Source organism: Gordionus sp. m RMFG-2023, chromosome 3 (assembly GCF_954871325.1).
Source record: "Gordionus sp. m RMFG-2023 chromosome 3, tfGorSpeb1-WG-v2, whole genome shotgun sequence".
Taxonomy (NCBI): domain Eukaryota; kingdom Metazoa; phylum Nematomorpha; class Gordioida; order Chordodea; family Parachordodidae; genus Gordionus; species Gordionus sp. m RMFG-2023.
In genome coordinates this window covers 32,576,457-32,604,190 of record NC_088777.1, presented here as the reverse complement: position 1 = coordinate 32,604,190, position 27,734 = coordinate 32,576,457, and the positions used below count along the sequence as shown (strand labels likewise).

At 26.7% G+C, this 27,734-nt stretch overlaps 1 protein-coding gene across 2 annotated transcripts in view; it reads left to right on the top strand.

Annotated features, from left to right (window-relative positions):
• Positions 1-3,125: 3,125 nt before the first annotated feature.
• Positions 3,126-27,734, top strand: part of LOC135925660 (uncharacterized) — a 33,014-nt gene continuing 8,405 nt past the window's right edge. Inside the window, exons 1-9 of one of the 2 annotated variants that reach the window (XM_065461077.1) lie at positions 3,126-3,389; positions 3,434-3,500; positions 3,541-3,610; positions 3,651-3,754; positions 3,800-3,828; positions 3,913-4,001; positions 22,452-22,711; positions 22,893-22,989; positions 23,424-23,611. In XM_065461077.1, the coding sequence (XP_065317149.1) occupies positions 3,330-3,389; positions 3,434-3,500; positions 3,541-3,610; positions 3,651-3,754; positions 3,800-3,828; positions 3,913-4,001; positions 22,452-22,711; positions 22,893-22,989; positions 23,424-23,611 (964 nt within the window). In that variant the 5' untranslated portion in view covers positions 3,126-3,329. Of the gene's footprint in view, positions 3,390-3,433; positions 3,501-3,540; positions 3,611-3,650; positions 3,755-3,799; positions 3,840-3,881; positions 4,002-22,451; positions 22,712-22,892; positions 22,990-23,423; positions 23,612-27,734 lie in introns of both variants that reach the window. The other variant, XM_065461076.1, reaches the window with a different exon arrangement.

The following is a 27,734-nucleotide window of genomic DNA, read 5'->3' as shown; positions in this document are numbered from 1 at the left end:
CAAGAAATGAACGTAGTTCTTTAACATTGGAAGGTGTTTTAAAATTTTTTATAGAGCTAATCTTATCTTCTGTAGGGTGAATTCCGAAACTGTCAATAACATGACCTAAATAAGTGACTGACTTTTCTCCGATTTTAATTTTATCGGTCGTCGTGGTCAGTCCAGCCTTCACAAATCTTCTTAATACTTCTTCCAAATTAACTATGTGATCGGAATTATTCTCACCTGCAATAATTATGTCGTCTAAAAATACACTAACCATAGGAATTCCCTTTAATAGGTTTTTCATAAAGCGTTGGAATATTATCGGAGCGCTAGTCAAACCAAATGGAATTCTTTGGTATCGGTAATAACCGACATGTGTCGAAATTACTAAAAGGTCCCTACATTCTGGACTAACTCCGAATTGTAAAAATGCATCTCTTAAATCTATTGTTGAAAATATTTTACCACCCGCGATTTTATTTGTTAGTTCGACGAAAGTTGGTAGTAAATCGTTATCGATCGCTAGATATTTGTTGATTGTTAAACGAAAATCTCCGCATATCCGTACGGCACCGGATTTCTTTAAGATATTAACCGTTGGCGTAGCCCAAGTGATTGGAGTTATTGTTGGATCCACCTTCTCGATAACGCCTTCGTCTAAATGTCTGTCCAACTCAGCTTCAATGGTTCGACGCAACGGAAAAGGAACTCTTCTTGGTGGTAATGCAATCGGTAACGTGTTCGGTTCTATTCGGATGACTGCCTTTTGCAGTTTGATTTCACCTAATTTTTTTTTAAAAACTTGAGGGAATTTCGAAGCAATCGTATTTAAAGAGGGAACATTCATATTTATTTTATTAATACGAACTTCTTCTGGTAGTTTTATATCAAATTCTCTAATGAAAGGCATCCCAAAAATAAGGGAATTCTCCCCTTTAACTACCCAAATAAGTAAAAATTTCGAAATATTTTTTACTTTGACTTCTACGGTACATTTACCTAGTACTTCGATTTGGATATGATTATATCCCACTAATTTATAAGCCGGTGATAGTTGTGGTCTGCCAATACGATTCCAGGTGACCTCATCAATCACACTACACGCGGCGCCGGTATCAAACTCCATAGCTAGCTGCAACCCATTTATCTTCGCATCGATGGTAGCTTTATTTGAAATGACAGGCGAGGTGTCCGTGGCAGAATCATTTGTATGGCATGGGTTCTACAATCTTTCTCTATGTGGTTTGCCTTACCGCAACGAAAGCATATCACTTTCTTTTGAATAGAGTTAGGTTTGATACTAGGTCTATAATTATTATTAGGAATATAATTGTTACTAAAGTGTTTATTATTATTGAATCTATTGACGTTAGTATAATTATTATTTCTAAAATAATTATTTTTCGAACCCTGTGTTGGCTTATTTTTAATAATTTTATTAACTTCAGTCTGGGTTTCATTTTCCAACGAAGACAGCGCGATCGCTAAACGCACGGTCTCTTCAAAAGTAATATTGCCTTAGATATACTTTGACCGAAGTTCTTTGTCCAACTCAGGTAAGCCTACTTTTAGGATAAATATATCTCTTAAAAGTTCATCAAAAGGCGGTTTAAAATTACAAAGAGAACAGACAGTTTTAACCCTAATTGAAAAGTCAATAATCGTCTCATTACATCTTTTTAGCAAAAAATTTTCCTATTTACGAAAATGCTCGAACTATCCTTGAACACCAAATTTAAGCTTTTTATTAAAGTATCATAATTTATCATCTCTAAATTTATTGAAAAGTGAAAGTTCTTAATTTTGATAAGATTGTCTGTTCCGATATAGGCTAAAAGCAGGTCTTTTTTTTGTATTTAAATCTATAATATTTCTTACTTTATAAATTAACTCCAAGTTAAATAAGTAGTCCTGAATATTTACTTTTTCTTTGACGAATTCTGGAATATGGAATTTAATAGGAACTACTTCCATTGAGTCTTTAACTTTAATAGGGACTACTTCCATTGAATCTTCAACTTTAATAGGAGCTACTTCCATTGAGTCTTTTACTTTAAATTTAATAAATCAAATAAATCTTCTCTCAAAATATCGTCGCCAATGAAGTGTTTTATTAAATAAGTAAAATAGGTAAAGTAAGTAAAATTATATTTAATACAAAATATCACGTATATATATATATCATGAATTCAATCCTTTAGGTTATATAATTTACAAACGAAAAGTTAATATTATATTCAATTTAAATTCAATTTATATTACAGTTGGAAAGGCTTTTGTGGAAGTAATATTTGCGGATTTGCAAGTTCTGCATGATAATTAAAAGCCATTCATTTATTTGGGTTATAAATGTATCTAAGAGAGGGGGCATTTGTTTTATAATACTCTTCTACTGATCCTATATTATTGTTTTCACGATGAGCTTGCTTACTGTAAGTCGAGGGGGGCAAATATTAAACACGTATAGCTCTGCTTTTGACTCAACAATAACATATAAAATATGAAATTCTTCATCAACATTAGCTCTAATTTCCTTGAGTTTTAATAAAATGCTCTCCGCTATTCTCATCTTCTTAATCAAGTCAATGTCATGTTTTTGAAAAGGATTGCATAAAATAGTTGTATAATTAAATAATCCATTCTAATGAGGAAAAAAATTTGGAATAAGTATTATACCCAATAATTTTCTTGCTTCTGAGGAAATATTTCTTTCAAGTCATTATGATATTTCAGTAATAGCATTAATAATCGGCTCTTCTAACTCCATAAAAGCTGCTACTGCTTAATGGCGGAGACTCAATTTCGTTGGACAAGCTTGCAATTTCTTTCTTTTTGTTGAACAAGGAGTTTGAGAGATAATTATTATTTGATTAGAAATTTAGATAAATAATACGCCACTAAAATTTGAAAATAATAAGTAAATTACGCCAAGGAAAACTTGAAGTCAAAATTAATTTATAAAATAACTTAGTAGATGAATGTGAAAGTAATTAAATATACATAAGAGATAGAAATAAATATTAACAAATATAAATTAATATTAACAAATATAAATTAATATTAACAAATATAAATTAATATTAACAAATATAAATTAATATTAACAAATATAAATTAATATTAACAAATATAAATTAATATTAACAATCATATTTTTGAAAATCCGGCATCTGCATTTTTTGGCTTTGGAGGGGAGGGGGATTTGCCCCCCTGTCAAATCCCGCTGCGTACGCGCCTGATTATTTAACTTCTAGTGAAAATAAGATGTTCAATTTTAATATTCTAGTTCGATTAATATGAAAAATACACACCTTTTGTAACTTGGTTGATTTTTATTATTTATTATGTCAAGCTGTGATCCAGATAAATTTTTGCAATTTTCACATTTTATAGATGATATTAAGGTATTATTCACATAATTTTATACCTTATAAGTTTATCTATTAAGAAACAACATCTTAAGTCTATTTTATTGCGGAGATATATCATTAAAATGAAAAATGATGGATATAAGAGTTTTAAAACTTTAAAATTGATTATATATCCTTATTGTAGATTGTCACATTGAACCTAAATTAAAATTATTATATAAACGGGGTATTGATGAATGTATTGAAGAAATTAGGTAAGATATAGTTTTTAGTAACATAATTATCTTTATAAAGGTTAATTAAAAAGGCAATAGGACTTTACCATCACATTTTTAAGTTAAATAAAATTAACAATGGCAATCAAAATTCTAACCAAGCTAGGATAGCAGATTGCCAAAGTAGAAATATAATATATATTATTAATTTATGTGTAAATTTTTTAGGAAGATCATTCCCTATTTATAGAAATACTGTAAATAATAGGTTTATCCAATTTAAAAAGTTAATATCTAGAAACATTTTTAGTGTAAAAGATTATAGCAAACACTTTAAAAAGGTTTGCAATGTTTTAAGAAGAGGTGAACTAATGCAAATATTAGAAGTGGAAGCAGCTCAACTACCTATCTGGAATATCACAAATTCAAAGTATTTATTTATAAAGTTAAAATTATATTTTCAAGTACAATATTATTCTACTCTAATCAGACTTGTAAATCATTATAAATTCCTAATTTATTTAAAAATAAAAACTAGGATCTAGTGTTGTTAATATGTTTGGTCATAAATTTTACGACCCAATTTTGTGCTCAGGCCTGCTCTGAGCACATACCTGGGGTTTTGCCAGACCCAGACCTGTGGTACAGACCCAAAACAAAAACCCATTTATTATTTATTTTCCTGCTAAACATAAAAAAAGTTTTATAATTTTTTGGATTTGACATGTCTGCTATATAGTTATAATTACAATCAACAAAAACGGGACCCTAAGGAAGTGCGGTAAAAGTGGTAATTGGTCTCATTTATCACATCAGTCACCTTTCACAGATCCTACTCCTCGATTTTCTCTATTGCATTTAACATTAACATCCCCTTCGCATATCCCAGTTCTCACCACAATTAATGATTTATGTGCTAATGAGAACTCACCCTGTACTTCCATGAGTTACCAATACCCTCCTTCTCCGATGAATTTACCTAAATCTCATATTATCTCAAGAATCCCCTGTGGAGCCAGGCTTCTTGCAGCTAAATCATATAGTAAAACTATTAATAAACTTCTAACCAATTTTAACTCCCCACAGCACTGGAAAAAGTTCTTTTTATTTGGCTTCCATGCCTTTCAGATTCCAATTGACAAAAGCAAACTGTCCCTCACTCAACAAATTAAGAACAGGTTAAATGATCTAGACAACATTTTAATGGACATAACCTCCACACCTAAGTTATCCATAAATCCTTTTAAGATATAAGTAAATTTAGTGGGAAAAAAAATCGATAATTTAGATATAAAAGGGGCATCTGGATCTTCCTCAGACACACTGGCCCCCATTAATTTCCAAACTTCTTCCCAATTGACTATGAATTACCCCCCCCCCCCACACATCAGGCATCTACAACTGAACTCCCCCCCCCCACATCAGGCATCTACAACTGAATTACCTGGTGTAAATCCCACATCTTATCCAATATAATTTACCCCAGAGCAAGTTAAAAAAGCAATTTCAACCTTTCAAAAAGATTCTGCACATGGTTTTGAAGGCATAAGACCAATATACCTTCAAGACCTAACCATCCCTCTTCTAAATTCTCAAACTAACCTACTCAGCAGTATAACTCTCCCTTGTAACAAGATCTTACATGGTGACGTTCCTATCTTTGCCCAGCCAATTATGTTTGGAGCAAAACTAATAGCTCTTACAAAATCCAACAAAGACCTACGCCCAATTGCCATAGGCACCCTCTTTAGGAGATTAGTATCAAAATTAATTTAGACTCGAATCAATGAGAAAGTCCCAACAATTCTCACTTCAACTCAACTAGGGGTTGGTGTTAAAGACAGCTGTGAGTCTGCCTCTCATATAACCCGCATCTATCTTCAAAGTAATCCTCTAAATAAACACTTAATTAAAATTGACTTTAACAATACATACAACATAATAAAACGGTCTGTATGCCTAAAATCCTTATCAATGGTTTCCCATGCTACATTTTAAGCTGCTATGAATCCCTCCATCTTAAATAAGACATATAAAGAGTGAAAATGATTATAATTTATTTTTTATTTGCCTAGGCGATTTTTTTAAATTTTATATTTATATATTATTTCTTTTCTACCTCCCCTGCCCTGCCTTGATGAAAGAAAAAAATATTATTTACTTTTTCTTCCTTATTATTTTGTTTCATATTTATTTTAAAAAAATTGCAAAATTATTAAAAGAAAATAAATTTTTTATTTTGTATATTCCATTTTAGTAATTCAATTTTTATATATAATATAAATAAAATAATAAAATATTATCAATAAAAATATAAAATAATCAATCCCTTATTTTTTTTAAGTTATATTTTTTTTCTATTTTCTTCTTCCATTATTTGTTTTATAAAACTTTTAGATATTTCATATCGCGAATAGTCGCGAAATCCAAATTAAAATATTTTTCAATAACTATTAGTTAGTCGTCTTTTAGTCGATATCTCTACTAATATTGATAAATTGTGATGATAAAAATATTCTAGCCCCCAAAGACCTAGACTCGTCTACTTGTAATAATAATTTAGTTTACAATTAATATATAATAAAATTATCTTTTATTTGACACCATATCAATATTTTGAGTTGGTAGAAATATTCCTGACCCATCAAAACTTAGATCCGCCCACTTAGAATAACAATTATGATTACAAAATATATATAAATTAAGTTATATTTTACGCCCGTATCAATATTTTGCGTTGTTAAAAATATTCCTGACCCTTCAAACATTAGATTAGTCCATCGGTAGGAAACGCTTGCCCTCCTAATGAATAGATCTTTTGATTAGCTCTCGATTGATATATATATATATAAATATACTTTCCTAAGTTCAACAAAAAACAACTAAATTGGTTTTTGCTCCAGGTCTCCCCATCAGCGGGAGACTCCCGTAATTATTTAGTTTACACGCAGACATCATCTTCCTCCCACAAAACTCCCGCAATTGGGATTCTCCCGCATTTATTTTTTTAAGGATTATAACGTTTTTAATTTATAAATAATCATTTTGAGAAACACTATTTTATTATTTTTATATTTTTTAAATTTCTTTTCAAAAAACATGTCGAGTTTGTCAATTTCTTTCTTCCTAATATGTTTTATCCAATAATAACAACATCATTTGTGCATATCATAATTTTCATTATATTAATTAAAATACATAATAACATAATATCATACTTATTTCTAAGATAATTATATAGTTCACTTTGTGCGATTAATTATTATTATTAAAATATAACCAGTTATTTAAAACAGCGTTGAATATTTTAGAATTATAGAGAATCAATCATTAATTAATTCCTATTTCAAGTTCAACAAATATCAAGCCATATCGACTACTAGCATTCATGCTACATCAGAAAATCTTCTTGATATTATAAATTTCTATCATTATATTTTATGTACTTTTACTTAGCGAGGAATTAATGTTCAAATGTCGCTCTAATTAATGTCTTTAAATGAAGCAAATATTCTTACTAAAACAATTTCAGAGTATTTGATTTAATAACTATTATCAAATGTATAAATGTTATGACCTTGGAACATATTTAAATATATTAAAAATACCGATTGATATTGAAATTTTTGAGGAAATTGTTGCTCCTAATTTATTGGAGGATTCTCCAGAATACTCCAAAATAGATGGTATAAAAGCAGTGGAGAAATGGGTAGAATTTTTTCAATAACGATGGATCCCCATGCTCGGAAAAATTATGCGAGCATGTATTCTTCTTACCTCTCGTCCGGGGCGCATTTTTAGCTTGATGAGACTACCTTGAGAAAGGAGAACAACATTAGAGGCCGAGCTCATATTTAAACAAATTTATAAAGTCATGCCATCACTTTTATAAATATCTAAATAACGACGATAATCCAATATTCAAATCTCAAATAAAATATAATTAATATTAAAACTACAAACTATTAGAATTTTCCGTATTTTTTTTAATATTTTATAAAACCTTATTTATACATTGCCATTATTTTCTTTATATATAAATAAAATAACCAGGGATGTGAACCCTTCGACAAAAAAATAAAGTCCGGGTTCGGGTACAGGAATAAAATTTAAAAAGGACCCAGGTCCAGGGTTCGGGTTCAGAGAACATAAAAATAATGACTCAAAATAAGATTTTTTTCATTCATTTATTATTATAATTCAATATATACATATTGATAATTTACAAATATAATTTATATTTAAATGTTTATTCAATCGCCCAATAATAATATCTTCTAAAATATCATCCTTGAGATTTCCACGTAAATTAGACAATATATTTCAAAGATGAAAGTTCAAGTTCTACCATTACCTAAAATAGATAGTTATCTTTATAAAATTATTGTATTTGTGTTGCCGGTACAGCCATGGATTCTAGATAAGATATATAATTCTGGATATATTGAAGAATTTTCTTCTCAAAATTTTAAAATATTTGTATCCTTATTTATTCTCTTACTTCTGAAAACTTTTCATTAAAGATGCAATAAGCATTTTTTGATACTCCTTTATATCTGGTGATAATTTGTTTTTTTTTCTCTATCTAAAAGTAAAATTTCAAGATCATCAATGTTTCATAATTATTATTATCACTTCAACCAGTAGGTATTGTCTTAACCTCTAATATATTGTAAATAATGGAGTTTTGCGTATGCCATAAATCCGTAAGATGGTCTTTAGCCATTTTTTTTGCTCAATACTCAATAAAACTTGATATCGAGGGTCTAAATATATAGAAGCGTTTACAACATTATTTTGCAAATATTGTTGCTCTCGAATTTTCATGTTTTCTAATATTTCATATAAAAAGGACTGTAAAATTTTCTAAGTCTAATCGGCACTTAATCCATATGCCATAAAAATCAAATAAACATAATTGTTCTGATTGTAATCTTAATATTGTTATTTTTAAAGGAAATAATACACTAGTAAGGTCCTTTATTTGGCACCAATCATCTTCTGACAAAATGAATTCACATGCTCCTATAATAAAATCATTACAGAAAGCTTTCAAACTTAATAATCGTTCTAGCATCATACAAATTGAGGGCCAACATGTTGTGCATTATCATTTAAATTTAAATATTATTACTTGCACTACAAAATAATTCACTTTCAAAATAATCAACGTATTTCTATAACATAACATATTAATAAATTTACATAATAAAATATTATTACACTGGAAAATAATTTATGATATCAATCTCTAAATAAAATGTAAGTCCAGGAAGAAAATTGAAAGAAAAACGCGAATGGGTATTCAAAATAACCACAAAAAAAAGTTAATAAAATTTTAAAAAATTTATATTATTTTTAAAAAAAATATTTTATTTTTAAAATTTTTTATGACGCCTAGAACCCTTGGATCCTTTACTTTCAAAAATGGTCCTGCCAGGGATGTGAACCCGGACCCTGAACCCTCATATTTTGGCTGAACCCGGACCCTTTTAAAAAGTGGAGGGTTCAAGGATTCAGGATATTATAAAAAAATTTCTAACATAAAAATTTTTTTTTAAAAAATAATATAAAATTTTATTATATATTAGCGTTTTTCTTCTTGGACTTCATTTCATTTTATTTAGAGATATACCATAAATTATTTTATAGTGTAAGTAATAATATTTTAATTGTGATAATTTATTTGCTCTTATTAGGAATACTTTGAGTATTTTGATTTGAAAGTGAAATATTTGGAATTGGAATTTTTTTTTACTGCAAGTAATAATATTTTATAATTATGTTTTATAAAATTTTATTAAGTGATTATTGTGCTATTAAGATTATGATTTTTTGAGAATTAAATTTAAATTAATCAAAATTGTAAATATATCATATTATTTTATTTATGCTGCATCCAAAATGTTTTGAAAAAATCTTAAAATTTTCACAAATTAATAACAAAACACTTTGGACACATTTAAGCTTTAAAAAAATTAAAATATTCAAAATGCTTGATATGATTATTATTTTATATTACCTTTCAGCAGAGTTGGGCAGTACCGCGAATACTTGTATCTAAGATACAAGATTCTTTTGTATCTTGTACTCAGTATCTTATTGACATTTTTAATAAGATACTAGTATCTGTATCTAAGATCCTTTATTTTGAAAAGAATCTTTTTCATTTTCTTTAAAAAGATACAGATTCTTTTTAATATTCTTGTTTAAAACATTTACATATCACACAATGTAACTTTATTTTCTTCGTTAAATCTTGTATTATTTTCTTTATTTTTTCCCGATATATTTTAAATATATTGATAACAAAAATTATTTGGAAATGTTATAGGTCACAAAGATAGATAGATTAAAAATAACAACACCAAAACTAAATAAGAGAAGGATATATTTTATATGTAATATTTTTTAATTTGTAAAATGTTTAACAATCATAGTAGTAAAGATGAAATTATGGAGATGGGTTCTCCTGAATCAAATCCTAATCTTAAAATTTTAGATGGAAAATTTTATAAAGTAATTCATGTGAAAAAGAACAAGGTACAAGCTGAATGTTAAAATTGCACAGTTAAAAAAAGTTATTAAAGGTTCAACAAACTCCTTTACAAACTTTGTTAAACATATTAAAGTATATTATATTTTTATTTTATAATTATCAACATAATAATACCTATACTTCAGTCCCTCTTAGATAATTGTTATTAAAATTTTTTATAGAAGATGGTTGATTACAAATTAAAATCATTTTGGATATATATTTTTTAGGGGTGTGTCGATACCACTTTTTGGAGGCCGATCCGATATTCCCGATATTAACTTGATATCGGCCGATTACCGATCCGATATCATATCTAATTTTGTATTCTCTAAAGATACCAATGCTTTTAATTTTTAATATACTTTATTAGTATAACATCTATAATTTAACTATACCATAACTTATGTCATTTAAATATATTATAATGATGAGTTATAGTTTATATTCAATTCAATTGCAATTCTAAAAGTATATAAAATATTTTTATTATTACATCACTTTTATATAATAAATAATAACATTAATCTATATACATAATAAGTAATAAACAATTATATTATGAAATTTGAAATAAATATTTAAAATAATATTTAACATTAATATAACGAAGATTTCTTTTTAGAAATACCAATATTTCCAATTTATCAGAGGTCAGCTTGCGGCGATAATAACTGCCAATATCACCAGCTTCACTAAAAACAGATTCTGAAGAGAATCTCGCACACCTTTATAAACAGAATGCGCAAAAAAATAACAATATGGCAGAATATTTATTAATTAATTATTAAACATAATAATTTTCTTTAATGCATTTTAAATTGATTAAATTCTGTAAATAAATACTGTAATGTAATTTTACTTATATCATAAATAAATAAAAGTAACTAATAAAGTTAAATTCTACCTTATTATAATTATTTTATTAAGAGCCTTTTAAAATTATCTAATATTTTTATATATCAATTATAGCTTAAATATTTTCTCTAATAAGAACTTGCTAAAATAATTATATATAAAATATATTAGGGATGTGCCGATTTTTTTATCGGATCGGATCGGGCCGGTTTCACTCATTTTTAAATATCGGTTATCCGCCAATATTATAAAATTTGATCCGATATAAAATGGTTTCTTTAACAAAAATAAAATGTTTTAAAAAAATTATATATAAAATCAATTATTTTTATAAATAAAATCGAAATCCATTTTTATGTATATTTTTTTAATAATAATTTAATAATTATAATATAAAGTTGTAGTACATTATTATGATATTTTTTATATATAATTAATGATTTTGCAAGAAATATATTAAAAAAATTTGAAAAGAGATTTAAATGATATTTATATATATGATATTACAAACGCAAGAATTAATAAGTCATATTAGAAAATAAACTAATTTAAATAATACATAAAAATCACAAATAAGTAATGATAAATACTTATTAAAGATAATGAATAAAATAAAACTAGTATATTTTTTTTAGAGATGCCATTTAGCCATATACTCCGAATATAAGCTATATTTAAAACAACACAGAAAATAACCTGCAAATTAAATCATTTGATTTAATTTTTTTTTCTTATTTGCAAATTTTCAACTCCCATTAAATATACTACTCTCCCTTCCCTGTTTAAGCTGTTAATGGGCAAAAACTAATATTATAATCCCTGGTTATTATAATTAATTTATTAATAAATATTTTATTAATTATTGCAAATATTCATTCTTATATGTGTATGCTATGTTCTTCACAAATAAATAATAAAAACTGTATCTAATTTAATTGGTATTTATAATTTAAAAGTATCTTGTATTTAAGATACTCTAATTTAGTAAAAGATACAAGTATCTTTTATCTTGTATCTTTTTGATATTTTGAAAAAGATACTAGTATCTGTATCTAGATTCTTTTTCTGGAGGACCTGCCCAACTCTGACTTTCAGTTATTAAGAACCTATTATTTGATAATAGTTATATTTAGATTTTTTATATATTTAATTAATATATACTATGTTGTAAATAATTATATCAATATTTTATAAACAGTTGGGAAAACCAATAATCCTATTTTGAAAGATAATCTTTCCATAAAATATATATAAAAAATTATTATATTTGAGTTAAATAAAATTGTGATAGAAATAATATAATTTTCCAGCATCTTTTAAATTATAATTTTTTATTTTTACCAGATTATAATTTATTAAATTTAGCCTTTACAGTTAAAATTTCTTTTTCATTAGATCATAATTCAAGTTTTGTTTTTTCTTTTTCCTCCCAAATTTTCCTATTTTCTTTAGAATATCTAATTTTTAAGTCATTTTTGCACCAAAGGTTGTGCACTCTTATGCTTTCCTTAATTATTTTGACACTAAAATATATTAGTATAAAAGTCTATGGGTAGTACATTTAAAAAAATTAACAGCATTAAGAAAAATTGTACTTACTAATTTTTTATAAAAATTTCACAGAACACTATTGTATTTTTACATTAAAAATAGATTATGTATTTTTTTTCTCTAAAATTTATTTATATTTTTAAGATTTTGGATGCAGCCTTAATAAAAAAAATATTTCTATGTGTCTATACTTTTAAGTTTTAAACAAATTAAATTGTTTTTTTTAGTATGAAAGTAAAAGATATTTTGTCAGAGTATTATAATACAACTAAAGGGGATTCTGAGTGCAAAACCTGCCACATAATGATAAAAGGTTCAAACTAGGCCTATTCAAAAATAATTCGAATATTCGATTCGAATAATTCGAATCTAATCGAATAATTACGAATACGAATAATAAATTATTTGTTTTATCTGAATACGAATAATCATTTATTCGATTCGAATAAAACGAATTATTCGTAATATTTAATAAATTGTTTAATAAATCTAACATTTGTCATTTCTATTTGTTGACCTGCCAATCTGACAGGTGATGTGTTGGTGTTTATAAAGATTCTAGCACAAATTTAAAAATTTCTGAAGTGAGAATTTAAATTTTTATTTGCCACATTTTTTGAATCTCACGAAAAGTTTATTTTTTGAATCTCATAATAAATTATATTAAAAATTAAACAAACCAGAGGTATATAAAATATATTACATCTCTAACAATAATTATTGTTAGCTAACCTAATTATGTCAGAGGAGAATGCTTCTGATGAAATTATGCTTGATGTTGAAGATGAGAAAATTTCCTCACAAAAGAGAGCAATCTTATGGGATCAATATCAAATCCTTAAAGAAGGTGAAAAGGCTTTTTGCAATCATTGTAAGAGTATTATAAAATGTAAAGGCAAAACAACCTCTCCTCTTATTAATCATTATAATAGGTTTCATTCAGACCTTATTAAAAAAATAATAAAATTTACATTTTTTTAAAGTCTACACCAAATTCTTCAAAAAAAAATTAATTTTAAGGATAATTTATTAAAATTAATGATAAATAATAATATACCTTTTAAAAATTATTAATTCAAATGATTTTAAAAATTTTATAAGTGATCTTGATTGTTCTGTAAAATCATTATGCTCCAATACTTTTAAATTGCACATGCATAATATATTTGCAGATAAAGAACAGTTGGTAAAGGAAAAATATATAAAAATAAAAGTCAGTTTAATTTTTCATCTGACATTTGGACTAGCAACACAGGTTCCTTTTTTAAGGCTAACAGCCCATTTTATTGATGATAATTTTAATATAAATAACAGCCTTTGTTAAAATAATTAAAATTTATAATTTAGAGAATAAAAATTTTTATATAACTTTTAGATAATGCAACTAATAATAAAACATTTAGTGATACATTTTCTTTAAAATATCCATTAATAAAAATAGGGCACATCCGATGCTTTGCCCATGTAATTAATTTAATATCCAAAGAAATTTAAAAATTTTAGATCCTTCAATTCTAAAACTAAGAAACATTATTAGAATGATTCGTATGTGGTGGAAGGCAAATGCATATCGGATCCCCATGCTCTCGAATATAAGGAAGAAAATAAAAGAACAACTCTTTGCCTTTAAAAATTGGCTTAAATTATAAAATAAATTAATAATATACATTTTAATTTTGTTTATAACTTGATTATATATTATTTATTATCAGATTATTGATTACATATTATTATAATTTTTTCTGTTTAAAATCAAATTTGTAATAAAAAAATTTGTCAATATATTTGAGTATGATTTATTTTATTAAAAAAATTAATTCGAAATATTCGAATAATTCGAATCGAATATAAATAGTAGATTTTATTATTCGTACGAATTCAACGAATCGAATATAAATAATGCACTATTCGAATTCGTTTTTGAATAGGCCTAGTTCACACAATACTAACCTGGAAAGACATTTAAAAAGACATCATTTTATAATCTTTGAGGAATATTTAAATAGAAAAACCAAATTTTTGGAAGAAGACATTGTTATAAAGCCTACAGTCAGTATTTTAAAGAAGAATGAAAAAAATATTGAAAAATTTTGCTTAAAAAAAGCATTCATATTCAAATTTGTGAAGAGATATTTATGAATGCTTTAGTTGAACTTGTTACAGTAAATGGAAGACCTTTGAATATTATTGAGGATTCGGGTTTAAAAAAATTTATTGACCCTATTAGTAAAGCAATTGGAACATCAATTAATCGCTTTAAAATTAAGGACTTAGTGGTTAATGAATCGAAAAAAATACAAGCAAAAATAATAAATGAAACAAAAAACAAATTAATTTCATTAAAAATTGATTCCGCCCAAAGATTAGGAAGAAATATTCTAGGAATAAATATACAGTATATAAAAGCAGATAATATAATATTAAGAAATTTAGCTATGAAGGAGATTAAGGGGAGTTCAACTTCTGAAAATATAAAAAGAATGATACTAGAAACATTAAATAAATTTAATATTCCTATTAGAAACGTTTATACAATTACTACAGACAACGGTGCTAATCTCGTAAAATCAATCAAATTATTAAATGAATGTTCACTGGAAGAAATGGATGATATAGATGATGATGATGATAATTATGAGGAAATAAGTCAAATTGATTTACAAAAAATAATAAAATATTTCTCCACAAAAATATACTGTATCAGATGTGCAGTCCATACGTTACAATTGGCTATTAATGATTTCTTAAAAAATAATCAATTTAAAACTATAATTGATAAAGCAAGGGATGTTGTAAAATATTTAAGAACTCCCACAATTGTAAGAATATTAAAATCGATGAAAAGGCAAATGGCAATATTAGATTGCACCAACACGTTGGTCCTCTATTTGTATGATGCTAGAGCGATTAATAAGTTTGAAAGATTTCTGTAATGATTTTATTATAGGAGCATGTGAAGTCATTTTGTCGGAAGATGATTGGAATCAAATAAAAGACCTTACTAGTGTGTTGGTTTCTTTAAAAATAACTACAATAAGATTGCAAGCATAACAGTTATGTTTATCGGATTTTTATGGCATATGGATAAGATGTCGATTAGAGTTAGAAAGATTTACAAATTTTTTTTCATATTAAATATTAGAAAATATGAAAATTAGAGAGCAACAATATTTACAAAATAGTGTTGTATATGCTTCAATATATTTAGACCCTCGATATCAAGTTTTATTAAGTATTGAGCAAAAACAAATGGCTATAGACCATCTTGAGGATTTATGGCATACCCAAAACTCTATTATTAATAATATATTGGAGGCTACTACAATATCTACTGATTGTGGCGAGAACAATGATAATGAAAGCAATATTGATGATCTGGAAATTTTACTATTAGATAGAGAGAAAAAAATCAAATTATCATTAGATAGAAAGGAGCAAAAAATACCTATTGTATCTTTATTAGAAAAGTTCTCCGAAGTAAAGAGAATAAATAAAGATGGAAATATTTTAAAATTCTGGGAAGAAAATTCTTCTATATATCCAGAATTATATACCTTGTCTAGAATCGTCATGGCTATGCCAGCGACACAAGTACAATAATTTATGTATTATAAAAATGACTCTATTTTAGGTAAGCGTAGAACGAGGATTTTCTTCGTTGAAATATATATTGTCCAATTTACGAGGTAATCTGAAGGAAGATATTTTAGAAGATATCATGATTGTTCGATTGAATAAAATATTTAAAATATAAATTATTTCATTTTGGTGTATATATTGAAGTATAATAAAAATAAAAAAATGAATGAAAAAAATGTCTTATTTTGAGTCATTATTTTTATGTTCCTGAACCCGAACCCTGGACCCGGGTCCTTTTTAAATTTATTACAGAACCCGGACCCTTTTTTTATAGAAGGGTTCACATCCCTGGGTCCTGGTTCGGGTACAGCCAAAATACGAAAGTTCAGGGTCCGGGTTCACATCCCTGAAAATAACTACTAAAAGTAAGTAGAAATTAAAACTAAGTATAAAATATTACCTATTTTGAAAATAAAAACTTTACCGACTTTGTTAATATTAATATAAAGTAATTATAAGAATTAATAGGGGGATAATTAAGCACAAACCCGGTCGAAGGCCGGTACTTTGTGGGCCCATATTTCTCCCGCTAAATACCAAATTTCTCCCGGAATTTAAAAATTCTGACCTGGCAACCCTGGTCTGGACTCTGGGTCTTTGCTCGGGGTTCGTGCTCAGAGCTGGTTTAGTCGATTTTTAGACTCAAACCCCGGGTCTGGATTTTACATAACCAACTAATTAACAACACTACTATGATCTAATATATTAATATATAAATTTGTTTAGAAATCACATATTCCCACATTTTTTACTTTCTTTCAAAACTATTTACAAAATATGATCAAATTTTACAAAGGCTATACTTTTTACCTTCTTTTGAAACCATTTACAAAATATTATCAAATTTTACAAAGGTTATACTTGGCTTGAAAATGATTTTTTATAAAACCCAAATTTAACCTGAAAATAAACTGCCATGTTGCAAGTTTGATTTAAGTTTTTCAGTCTTTCATTAAACTTTTTTGCCCAATCTGGCTTTTGAAGATTTTTCCCCATTAAATTCTTGGCAGAGGCTAGTGCTCATGTTTAGGGGTAAATAGAAAATTATATTTTAGGTTACTGCCACTGTTTTGGTGTAAATAAAAAATTATATTCTATACTATGTGCCCCCATTATAGGCTAAATAGAAATAGACTAAGTTAGGTTTATTTGAGGTTACGTGCTCCAATAAAAAAATTAAAAAATACGATATGCCTTATAATAATATTTTTCAAACATTTCTCGAAACCTTATATTGTTTTTAAAAATATAGTTGTTATTTTTTCAAAATAAACAGTTTTTAAAATCGAACTTGTTTTTTTAATTCTAGCATTTTTAAAAAAAAACTAACCTTGTTTCTTGTAATCCAATCTTGTTTTTTTATAATTGAATTTTGTTTTTTTAATTCTAACATTGTTTTTTAATAACTAACCTTGTTTTTTGTAATATAACCTCTTTTTTTAAAGTGATTAGTGTTGTTAAATGGCTCGTTTTGAGTCAATTTTTAAAAACGGCTAATTCAATATTTTATCCAGAAAAATATTACGCAAGCCTGAAGATTTTGCTCATAGAAGGAACAAAAGTATAGACATATATTATCGAAATCTTCTAGGGTAAACAATATTTTTTTGGCTAAAATATTGAGTTAGCCATTTTAAAAAATTAATATAACTACTAAAGATATTCCCACATTAGCTCATTAAATTATATTTGCCGCTAACTTGATTGCTTTTGAAACACCTAATGGAGGCATCCGCCCAATTGCAATTGGTTCATTTTTCAGACGCCTGATAGCTAAAATTATTGCAAAAAAAATCCGATACTCATTCCCTGCTTGGCAAATACCAATTAGGATGCGGAACTTAAGGAGGCGTAGATATAGCCTCTTACAGCCTACGAATCTACTTTCAACATCCACCGCTTAACTCCGTTTTATGCAAAATCGATTTTAAAAATGCCTTCAATACAATTTCACGTTCCTCGGTACTCGAATCTTTTTACGATAATTTCCCCCAATACTCGCACTTCGTAGACATCTGCTATAACAATAGCACTCCCCTCATTTTTAATGGTAACGTTATATATTCCGAAGAGGGAGTACAACAGGGCGACCCCCTCGGCCCTATTCTTTTCTGCTTAGCTATCCACAATATGATGAAAGATCTTAAATTTGATTTTGATCTAGACTTTAACCTATGGTACCTAGATGATGGCACCCTTTGCGGTAATCCACATAAAATTAGCAAAGCCCTTAATCACCTCGAAAGAGAATGCTCTAAAATTGGTTTAGAATTAAACAAAACTAAAACTGAAATATGCCTCCTCAACCTTGAGATTCTCTTAGATTTATTTAAATGTTACACTATTATCGAAAAAGAAGAGATCCAACTCTTGGGCTCCCCATTACATAATAATATATCCAAAAAAATAATCGATAATACCTTTTCTGAGATGCAAAACTTGGAAAAGTTTATCAACCACATTCCATCGTACCAGCTTTTTTACTTATTAAAAAAGTGTTTATATCTTCCTAAAATCTCGCATCTCTTCCACTCATCCTCCTCATTCACCTTAAAATTTATCACACAATACAATATTCGCTTAAAGACCTTTATAGAAAGGATTCTCAGCCTTTCATTAAATTACCCGCTAAACTAGGTGGTATCGACTTGATCCCCTTAGAACTACTTTCCCTATCTCTATTTATCTCAAATCCCCTATCGCTCAATTCTGCGATCTCATCATTCATAACTCCCAATGATGATCTTCTAGCAGCAGCAATTGAAAGATGGAATCTACTTTCCCCAAGCGGTTATACATTTCCAACCGAAATCTCTACGAATCTATCATCGTACCCCTAATAAAGAAATTATAAAATAGTCTAGTCTTAACTCTACCGATATTAGCGATATACAACTATTACAATTCAACGATAAATACGGCGGGCATGAATGGCTCGAAGCTCTTCCAAGCCAAACCTTAGATAATCTCTTAACCAATGACCAACTAGAGTTATTATAGGTTATAGACTTGGATGTTCGCTGACACGGTCACACACTTGCCACCAATGCAGCTTACCTGTTCAACGCCAGACACGGCCTAAACTGCACCCGCAGCCAAGATCGCCATCTCCACCATAAAGCAATTAATAAAATCATCCATAACGCGCTTTATAAGGCTAAAATACCCAACATCCTTGAACCAACCAACTTCTCATTACAGAACGGCCTCAGACCCGACAGTTTAACCTGCACTCCCTGGTACAATGGGAAATCCCTTATCTGGGACGCAACCTGCCTCTCCTCCTTTTCTTCATCAATTAATTCAAACCCTCTTACTTGTGGGGAAAATAAAAAATTAATAAATATTCAAAATTAAATAACTTTATATTTTAGCTAATAGTCATATCAACTAACGGGAATTTTTCACAGTCTACATATTTTTTAAAAAAACTTAAAATTTTTAACATAAACGAAATTCGCGCATCCTTATTTCTTAAACAAAAACTTTCAACTAGAAATTTTTAAACACAATTATACTTGTTTTTTAGGTACATATTCATTATTAAATTAAGCTCTTTTTAGAGCCTTCGATACTTATAATATATATATTTATTTTTATTTAGTAATTTTACATATTTTTATATACTTGTTTTAATATTTTAGTGTTTTAAAAAATAACAACACTAACTTTGATAATAAACATTAATTTTTTAATATAGTTGTTTTTTTTCAAAATAAATAGTTTTTTAAAATCGAACCTTGTTTTATTAATTCTGAAATTGTTTTTTTAAACTATCCTTGTTTTTTTAAAACTATCCTTGTTTTATTAAATTCTAACCTTGTTTTTTGTAATATACTCGTTTTTTTAAAACTAAGATTGTTTTTTCTTTAGATATAGTTTTTTTTTATAAATACACAATTTTTTAAAATCACCTTTCTTATAATATAATAAATTGTGACAACGATGCTTTATTATTATATATTTTGTAAATATGCACAAGGGTAAAATATATAATCAATTTATGTAAATATTACAATAAACGACAATATATACAAAACCATAAGTTTTTTCGGTGTTTTTTACAATATTTTGATAGCGGAAATGTATAAACATATCACATATTTTTGATAAATCATCTTTTATAAAATTATGTCGCATTTTTGGCAGAGCCATGCTTCCGCTAAAATACTATTATATAGATCATTTAGTTTTCTCCATGCTTCCATTGTAACGTGCGATACAAGACTAATATACATTAGAGATCAAATCCCGGTCGAGCCCGGCCCGTCTCGTATGGATTTCGGGTCGGGCCAGGTCTATTTAAAAAAAATAATTTCGGTTCATGCTGGGTTGGGCCTAACATTTTTAAAAAATTTCGGGCCGAGTCGGGTTTAAATTTTTAAATGATATTACATTTTGTCAAATAAATTGAGATATTTTTAATTATTGCAAGAAACAAGAAGGTAAATAAAAAAAATACATTCTTAATTTAATTTTGCTGGTTATTAAGAAATTGATAAATTTCTTCTGAGAATTAGGTTGTTCTAATATTAAATATCGAAAGTTATAAAAAAAATTTATATGAAAGATAGTACTTTCTTCTATCTTAATATTTTTTACAGAGATTATTATTTTTTCTTCCTTTTTTTCTGGATGATCCTATAACTGTTAGATCCGATTCCTTACGCCATATTTTTTTTTATATTTACCTTGTTTTAATTTAGCAAATCGAATTTTGCATGCATCCAGACAAAATATAGCAAGCCTAAATTTTTTTAAACACTATATTTTTTTTTATCAGAAAATAAACCAAGGTTTACTCAGAACTTAATTTAGAATAAACTATTTGAATTTTCGCAAAATTATCAAAAATTAATGCAAAAGAAAATATAATAACTGATAATTGTCAATGAAAATATCCTTACAACTACATCTAAGGACATGAGATGTCTTAAAAATGATGATGCCGATTTAGTCTCCTTGTTTACATATTACAACGGAAGCATGGAGAAAACTAATGATTTATATAATAGTTCTTTAGTGGAACTGGCTCAAATTGGTACCATTTCCAATGCCAAAATATTGTCAACCCCCCCCCCCCTCTTATTTATGGTTTTGTATATATTGTTTATTATAATATTTGCATAAATTAATTATATATTTTGCTTTTGCACATATTTATAAATTATCTATTAATAAATCTTATTCATGTTTGTCACAATTTATTATATTATAAAATTTGATTTATGTCATCAAAAATAAAAATGATTGGGGATTGCAAGGTTTAATAAAGTAAGTATTTTTGCAATTAGCCCTTATTGAGATAAATAAAATAGTTCTATTAAAAAATTTAAATATCACAATAATGTTATTTTATATATATTCTGAACACTAGGAGGTAATGATATTTGTTTTAAAAAATAATTTTGAAAACAGTCGTTCTTTAGGAAAAACAATTTTTATTTTTAAAAAACTGTCTATTTTGATAATTAAGAATTTTTTTAAAAATGTATCAAAAAAAACAAGGTTATATTACAAAAAATTAGATTATTTTTAAAAAAACAATGTTAGAATTAAAAGAACTGTTTATTTAAAAAAAAAAACCATATTTATGAGAAACAATGTTAGTTTTTTAAAAGACGTGTATATGATAAAACAAGGTTAGTTTTAAAAAAATAATCTTTTAATTTAAAACAAGGTTCGATTTAAAAATCTGTTCTATATTTGAAAGAAACAACTTGAAAAAAAACAATATATTTTAAAGCATATAGTATTTTTTAATTTTTCACTGAGGCACGTAACCTCAAATAAACTTTTCTACTTACCCCATAACCCCCATAATGGGGTTTACCCCCTAAACAGGGGCACGTAACCTCTGCCTTTTAAAATATGGCGAATAATATGAAAAGATAATAAAATGAATATTTAATAAACACTTTGGATAACGTGATCTATCACTAATCTAATACCAAAGAATTGGGTATATAGCTTTACAAAGAATATTTAAGTAAATAATCATTTTAATTATAAATTTCACAGTCAGCCAAATATGTTAAAATAAAGTAAAATTTATTTTTAAAAAATTGAATTTAATTAAGTAATGCTGTTAAATAAATCACCTAATTTGCCAACTCCAAAATGGCAGTGAAGTTTTTATATTGAAAAATTGATATAAATCTGTAATTTGAGGCTCAACTTAAAGGTTTATTAAAGTCACCAGGCTAAAAGCTTAGCTAAGCCATATTGTATTGGCCAAAGTTAGATGATCTGACAACACTATATTTAAGTTTAATTTATTTTTATAATATTTAGACCTCCGCCTTTATGTGGTGCACTACCTCCACTTTCCAATTACATATCGCTGCCTGGGGAGAAAGTGGCTGCATATATCATGGGCCTTAAACCACTTAGGAAATCATTTAATAACGATTATATTGATCCTGAAAATGGATCTATCAAACATAATTCTATAAAAATTATTAGCACTAATGATATGAATAGTATATGTGGAAATAGCAATTTTTCAACTGAAAGCTATTTTCACAAAAGAGTCATTAGCTCTAAATCGATTAGTGAGTAATTGAAATATTTTATTATTAGGACTATACAATAATATAATTTATGAATGGAATATAAATTGCAAAAAAATCAATGATTTAAGGAAATAAAATAAAATGATTTAATTTTCAATTTTATTACTTGAAATTAAATTTTTTAATGCCCATTCATTCCATCAGATATTTTCATTCATAGATACAAAACCTATCAAATTAGCTCTCAGGCGTTTAACCAATACATTTGCTACGCCTCAAAATCAAGGAACACACACCAGAAGGATCAAATTAAATCGGTTATAACTTTTTTATTTTTACTTTCTTTTTTAAAAATAAGTTTTGATTATTGTTTACTATATAAGACATATTACATCATTACCATGTAACCTTTCTTTGTTAAAAGTTTATTTATCACAAATGCATTACCATGAATAAATATTTTCATTAATATATTACAGACAATCAGGCCCAGAAAATGATTGTTACACTACCGTGGTTTAAAAATCAAAATTTAAACAATAGGTCAGATTCAGAAAAGTCCATACCTAATACAAACTATTAGTCTCATAACTCTTATATTTTTATTTCTAGAGATATCTAACTCAGGAGTGAAAATAGGAAATGTGACCTAATTTAAGACACACCTTTACATAAATTTAATTGTTAAATTTCTCTTTTTGCACAAAGATATTTATATTTTAAAAATTTAATCATTCTAAACTATATAAAGTACCGAACCTTTCAAGTTGCAAAGAAATGCTGCTAAAATAGCTAGGCTCAACATTAGCAAACATTCACATCACACTAATGTGTCCCAATCTAATATTCACAAATATAGTGCTTTTATGAACGATGAATGCAATAATGAAGTTATCACGAATTCTGAATTGCTCTGTGATTGGTCCGGTGATGTTAAAAGTAAAAAAAAATTTTAACACCTAGATACATAATTAGATTTTTTTAGATACGAAGATTATATAGTATCGTCTACTATTAATAAGAAATAAATAAACTTATCCATATTATAAAATAGAAATTTTTATATAATCTAATTTTATGTTTCCTCTGAAGTGAAATACAAAAATATATAAATGTGTAAAATATCCAAATACTTTATTTAGCATGCATTTAAATGCCTAGAATAAACTTATCTGGACAATGTCTGGTATATCGACTAGGTGGCTATTGTTAGCCTGTAAAATGACTAATATAAGATTAATTATGCCACTGGCAGCCGCTAATCACGTGCCTTTTTATAGAAGCAAATTTGATTAGGAAAAATGTATTGTTTTTAAATATTTTAAAAGATGATTGAACAATTTTTAACCCTAAATCTATAAATTGATAATTGTCACAAGATGAAATAATGGGTTAGAGGAGGAGGAGTGAATATTGGCCTCCTCATTCGGTTCACATAATTTTGGAAGGGATCAATGGCGGTCGATATTATGAGGGTATCAGAAACAAGGGAAACCGTTTTCATTAACACTTTCAGGCAGGATAATATGAATAGGAAACCAATTACAAAATATCAAATTTTAACTTAATTCTAAGATCTTCTTTATTAAAACCTCTGAAATAAAATTAAAATTATTTTTAATTATTCCAATTTACTACACAAGTTTTATATATTTATATTTGAAACCGGAGTTATCAAATATGACATTTATTATTTTTAAATTTACCAATGTTAAAATTGAAAAAAGATACGATTTTATGTTTTCAAAGCTTTAAAATGATTAATTTTGATTATTATAACAGATTTAATAAGATGGATGTGTAACAATCCAATGTTCCCCTTCATCTATTCCGATTTAAAAAAAAATTATGTCTCCTGATATGTCTGGGAAAGATGCTATCCATATGATATTTTTAATATTATTTAAAAATTTAAAGTATATTTTATTTATATAGATAAAGGTAAAACTTTTTATTATACAAAAAGAAGAAAAAAATTTAACAACACGCTTTTTTCGCCATGAAAAGAGTTAAATAATTTTAAAAAATAATTGCCACATAAAAAGATTAAATTCTTTTATGTCAAATGAGCAAGAAAATTTTGGTTTCAATTTCGGTAAAAATTTGTAAGCACGTTTATGTTCTGGTTATATTAAAAACCAAATTTTATCTGAGATAATGGGGATTAAGGGTACAAAAATCGGGTTTTGACGTTATACTCATGTTAAATTATTAGTATTAATTTAGCGAAATCAGTTCGAATATTGAATCTAATATGAATAACTAAGTCAATAGTTGATAATTTTGGGGAAACATCAAATTAAATTTTTTTAAATATTGGTCATCTTATGTCCATTTGAAAACTTAAAATTAATATTTCATATATTATGAGAGCTCCAAATTTTTATTTACTATTTTTTTACTACTTTTCTAAGGATTTCTTCAATAGTTAGTGCGGCTGGGTAATTATAAAATCGCCAATAATAAAAAAAACGTATTGATGACCCTTTATATAAACATTTTAATACAATAAAAGGCTTTTTTATCATTTGAACATTTTAATGCTAAAAGGCCTTTTTATCCTTTGAACATTTTAATGCTAAAAGGCTTTTTTATCATTTGAACATTTTAATGCTAAAAGGCCTTTTTATCCTTTGAACATTTTAATGCTAAAAGGCTTTTTTTATCTTTTAAAATCATTTTAAGGCATCATAATTGATTTTAGATCATGCATATTGTAGAAAATTTGCTGTTAACGCTCCTTTTAAAAAACTTCTCAAAAGGAGCTAACTCCCGCTCCCGCTACTAAATTTTTAAAAGGAGTTAGCTCCCGCTCCAAGTAATGGAGTGTCACTTCATAGCTGCTCCTTTGATTTTCATTTTTTTAGAAAGTACATGAAAGAAAATATATTTTTTTAATCAAAAATGTTTTATTTATATTAAATGATTTATCAATATTTATAATCTTTTATTTGCTTTTAAAGTAATAAATTTTCTAAATTTGAAAATAACAAAAAATCCACGTCTCTCCCCTAAAACCTGTTTAGCAATACTAAACAGGCGCTCAACTGGAGCACTAGAGGTAGGCGTGGTATTATATTTTATAAAATATTTTTTAAAATCAGGAAATTTATCAAAAATAGTAATTTTGATATCATTATTTAAAAAATATTTGTCCAATATATGATCTTCCTGATGATTAATTTCATGGAATCCAAAAAAAATCTTCCAAATCATTACAGGGTTTCCGTGAACTAGTAGCTATTTTCGTATCAGGAATTTGTTTTCTTAAAAAATTAATTAATTTGTATTTTAGTTTCATATTTTGTGCATTTTTTATCCATTCCTAATTTAATATGAATGCAGGATGGATTTTCATCATAAACATTTGAAAATCTGCAATAAAGTTATTTAAATAGATAATTTATTTTTTATTTCGAGTTCTTCTTCTATGATGTCTGAATCCATAATATCAAAAACTATTTTTCATCATATATTTATAAAATGAAAATTAATATGACTTACAAGATTTTCCAAGAAATTTTCAATATAAAAAGAAAGAAAATCTTTTAATATTTTAACTAATTAGATGAAAAACCAAAATAAAACTCGGCTCTACATTTAATATTGCATAAATTTAAATAAAATAAAATTTCATTTTTATTGAATTTTAATTAACAAATAAATATATTAATATTTAAAAAATAATTTAATTTATACATGAAAGAGCGGCGAAGCGGCGCTCCTTTACTCCAGCCCTAAAAGGATCTAGTTCCCGCTCCTGATTTTTCTTAATTCTTAAAATTTGAATTGCAGGAATTATTGATAAAGTAAGGGTTTATTATATTAAATGGTATATCTATATATTTAGGGCATGGGATGATGCAATTAATGAAAAAATTTTTTATTTCTAAGGTTGAAATGAATGAGTAATTATAACTGTTGAGATTATCACAACTAGTACAAAGTGGCAATCAATTTGTAGATAAAATGAGGCCTATTATGAGGGAAAATCAATGTGAAAATTAGTAAAATTTAATCTAAAAGTATTTATGTTTTATCCAGGTTTAAATACTTTAGGCAATTAAAATCACAGGGTTGGCAAGGTCGGTCAATTGACCGAAGGAGTATTTGATCTAGTTAAATACGGTTAAATACTCTAAAATTATTGGTGAATAAATAATTAACAAATATGTATTTAAAGCAAGCTTATCAATCCAATTAGGGCATCGATTTAATTATTATTTTATAAAATATATTTGAAATATAAAACAAAAAGAATTTTTCTCATTATTAATTTGATTGGATCTCATTATATAAATAAATATAATCATTTTCATGGTTTGAGAAAATTACTAATTGTCAATTATTATGTACAATTATCCAAACAAAATGGACATCGTCAATAAAATGCAAGGAGCAAATACAAATATGAAAGAAAGCTCTGAAAGTAGCTGTTAAAAAAGTTGGATATTTGTCCGAAAGAAATTATCAATAATATATTAAATCAAGATATATCTTGGATGAAAAATTTAAACTATTCTTTAACATTTAACAATCTTGTTGTAGGTGCAAAGAGATAAATGTACTTTAACCCACGTAAAAAACGAATGCTTAATTTGGAAAACACATAATAATCATGGCATAATTTTATAAATTCTCCAAAGAAAAAAATTAAAGATTATTTGAAAAGAAAGAACAATCCAAATAGATGTGCTCACACTTCTGATTATTTATTGGATCCCAATATAAGAGAAGTATTTTACTATAGTGAGTTTGAGGAAGCATGTATTATAATACATGATTACATTTTACATGGTGATGAAAATCAAAATATGTGATATTATAAATTTCAGAATTAAAAGCGGCGATATATTTAATAGCCAAAATATCTGAAAAGTAGTAATTTTCATAAGAAACAATCAGATATCGGCCTTGTGTCCACCTTGAAAATTAAGAGAAGTGTCTAATATCTTACAAACGATTTCTAGTTATATTTCTTTTTCAGAAAGAAATTGGTGGGTTTGGAGTAATATTTATTCGAAGAAAAGAAATTGATTGAAGATCTCGACAACCAAAAAAT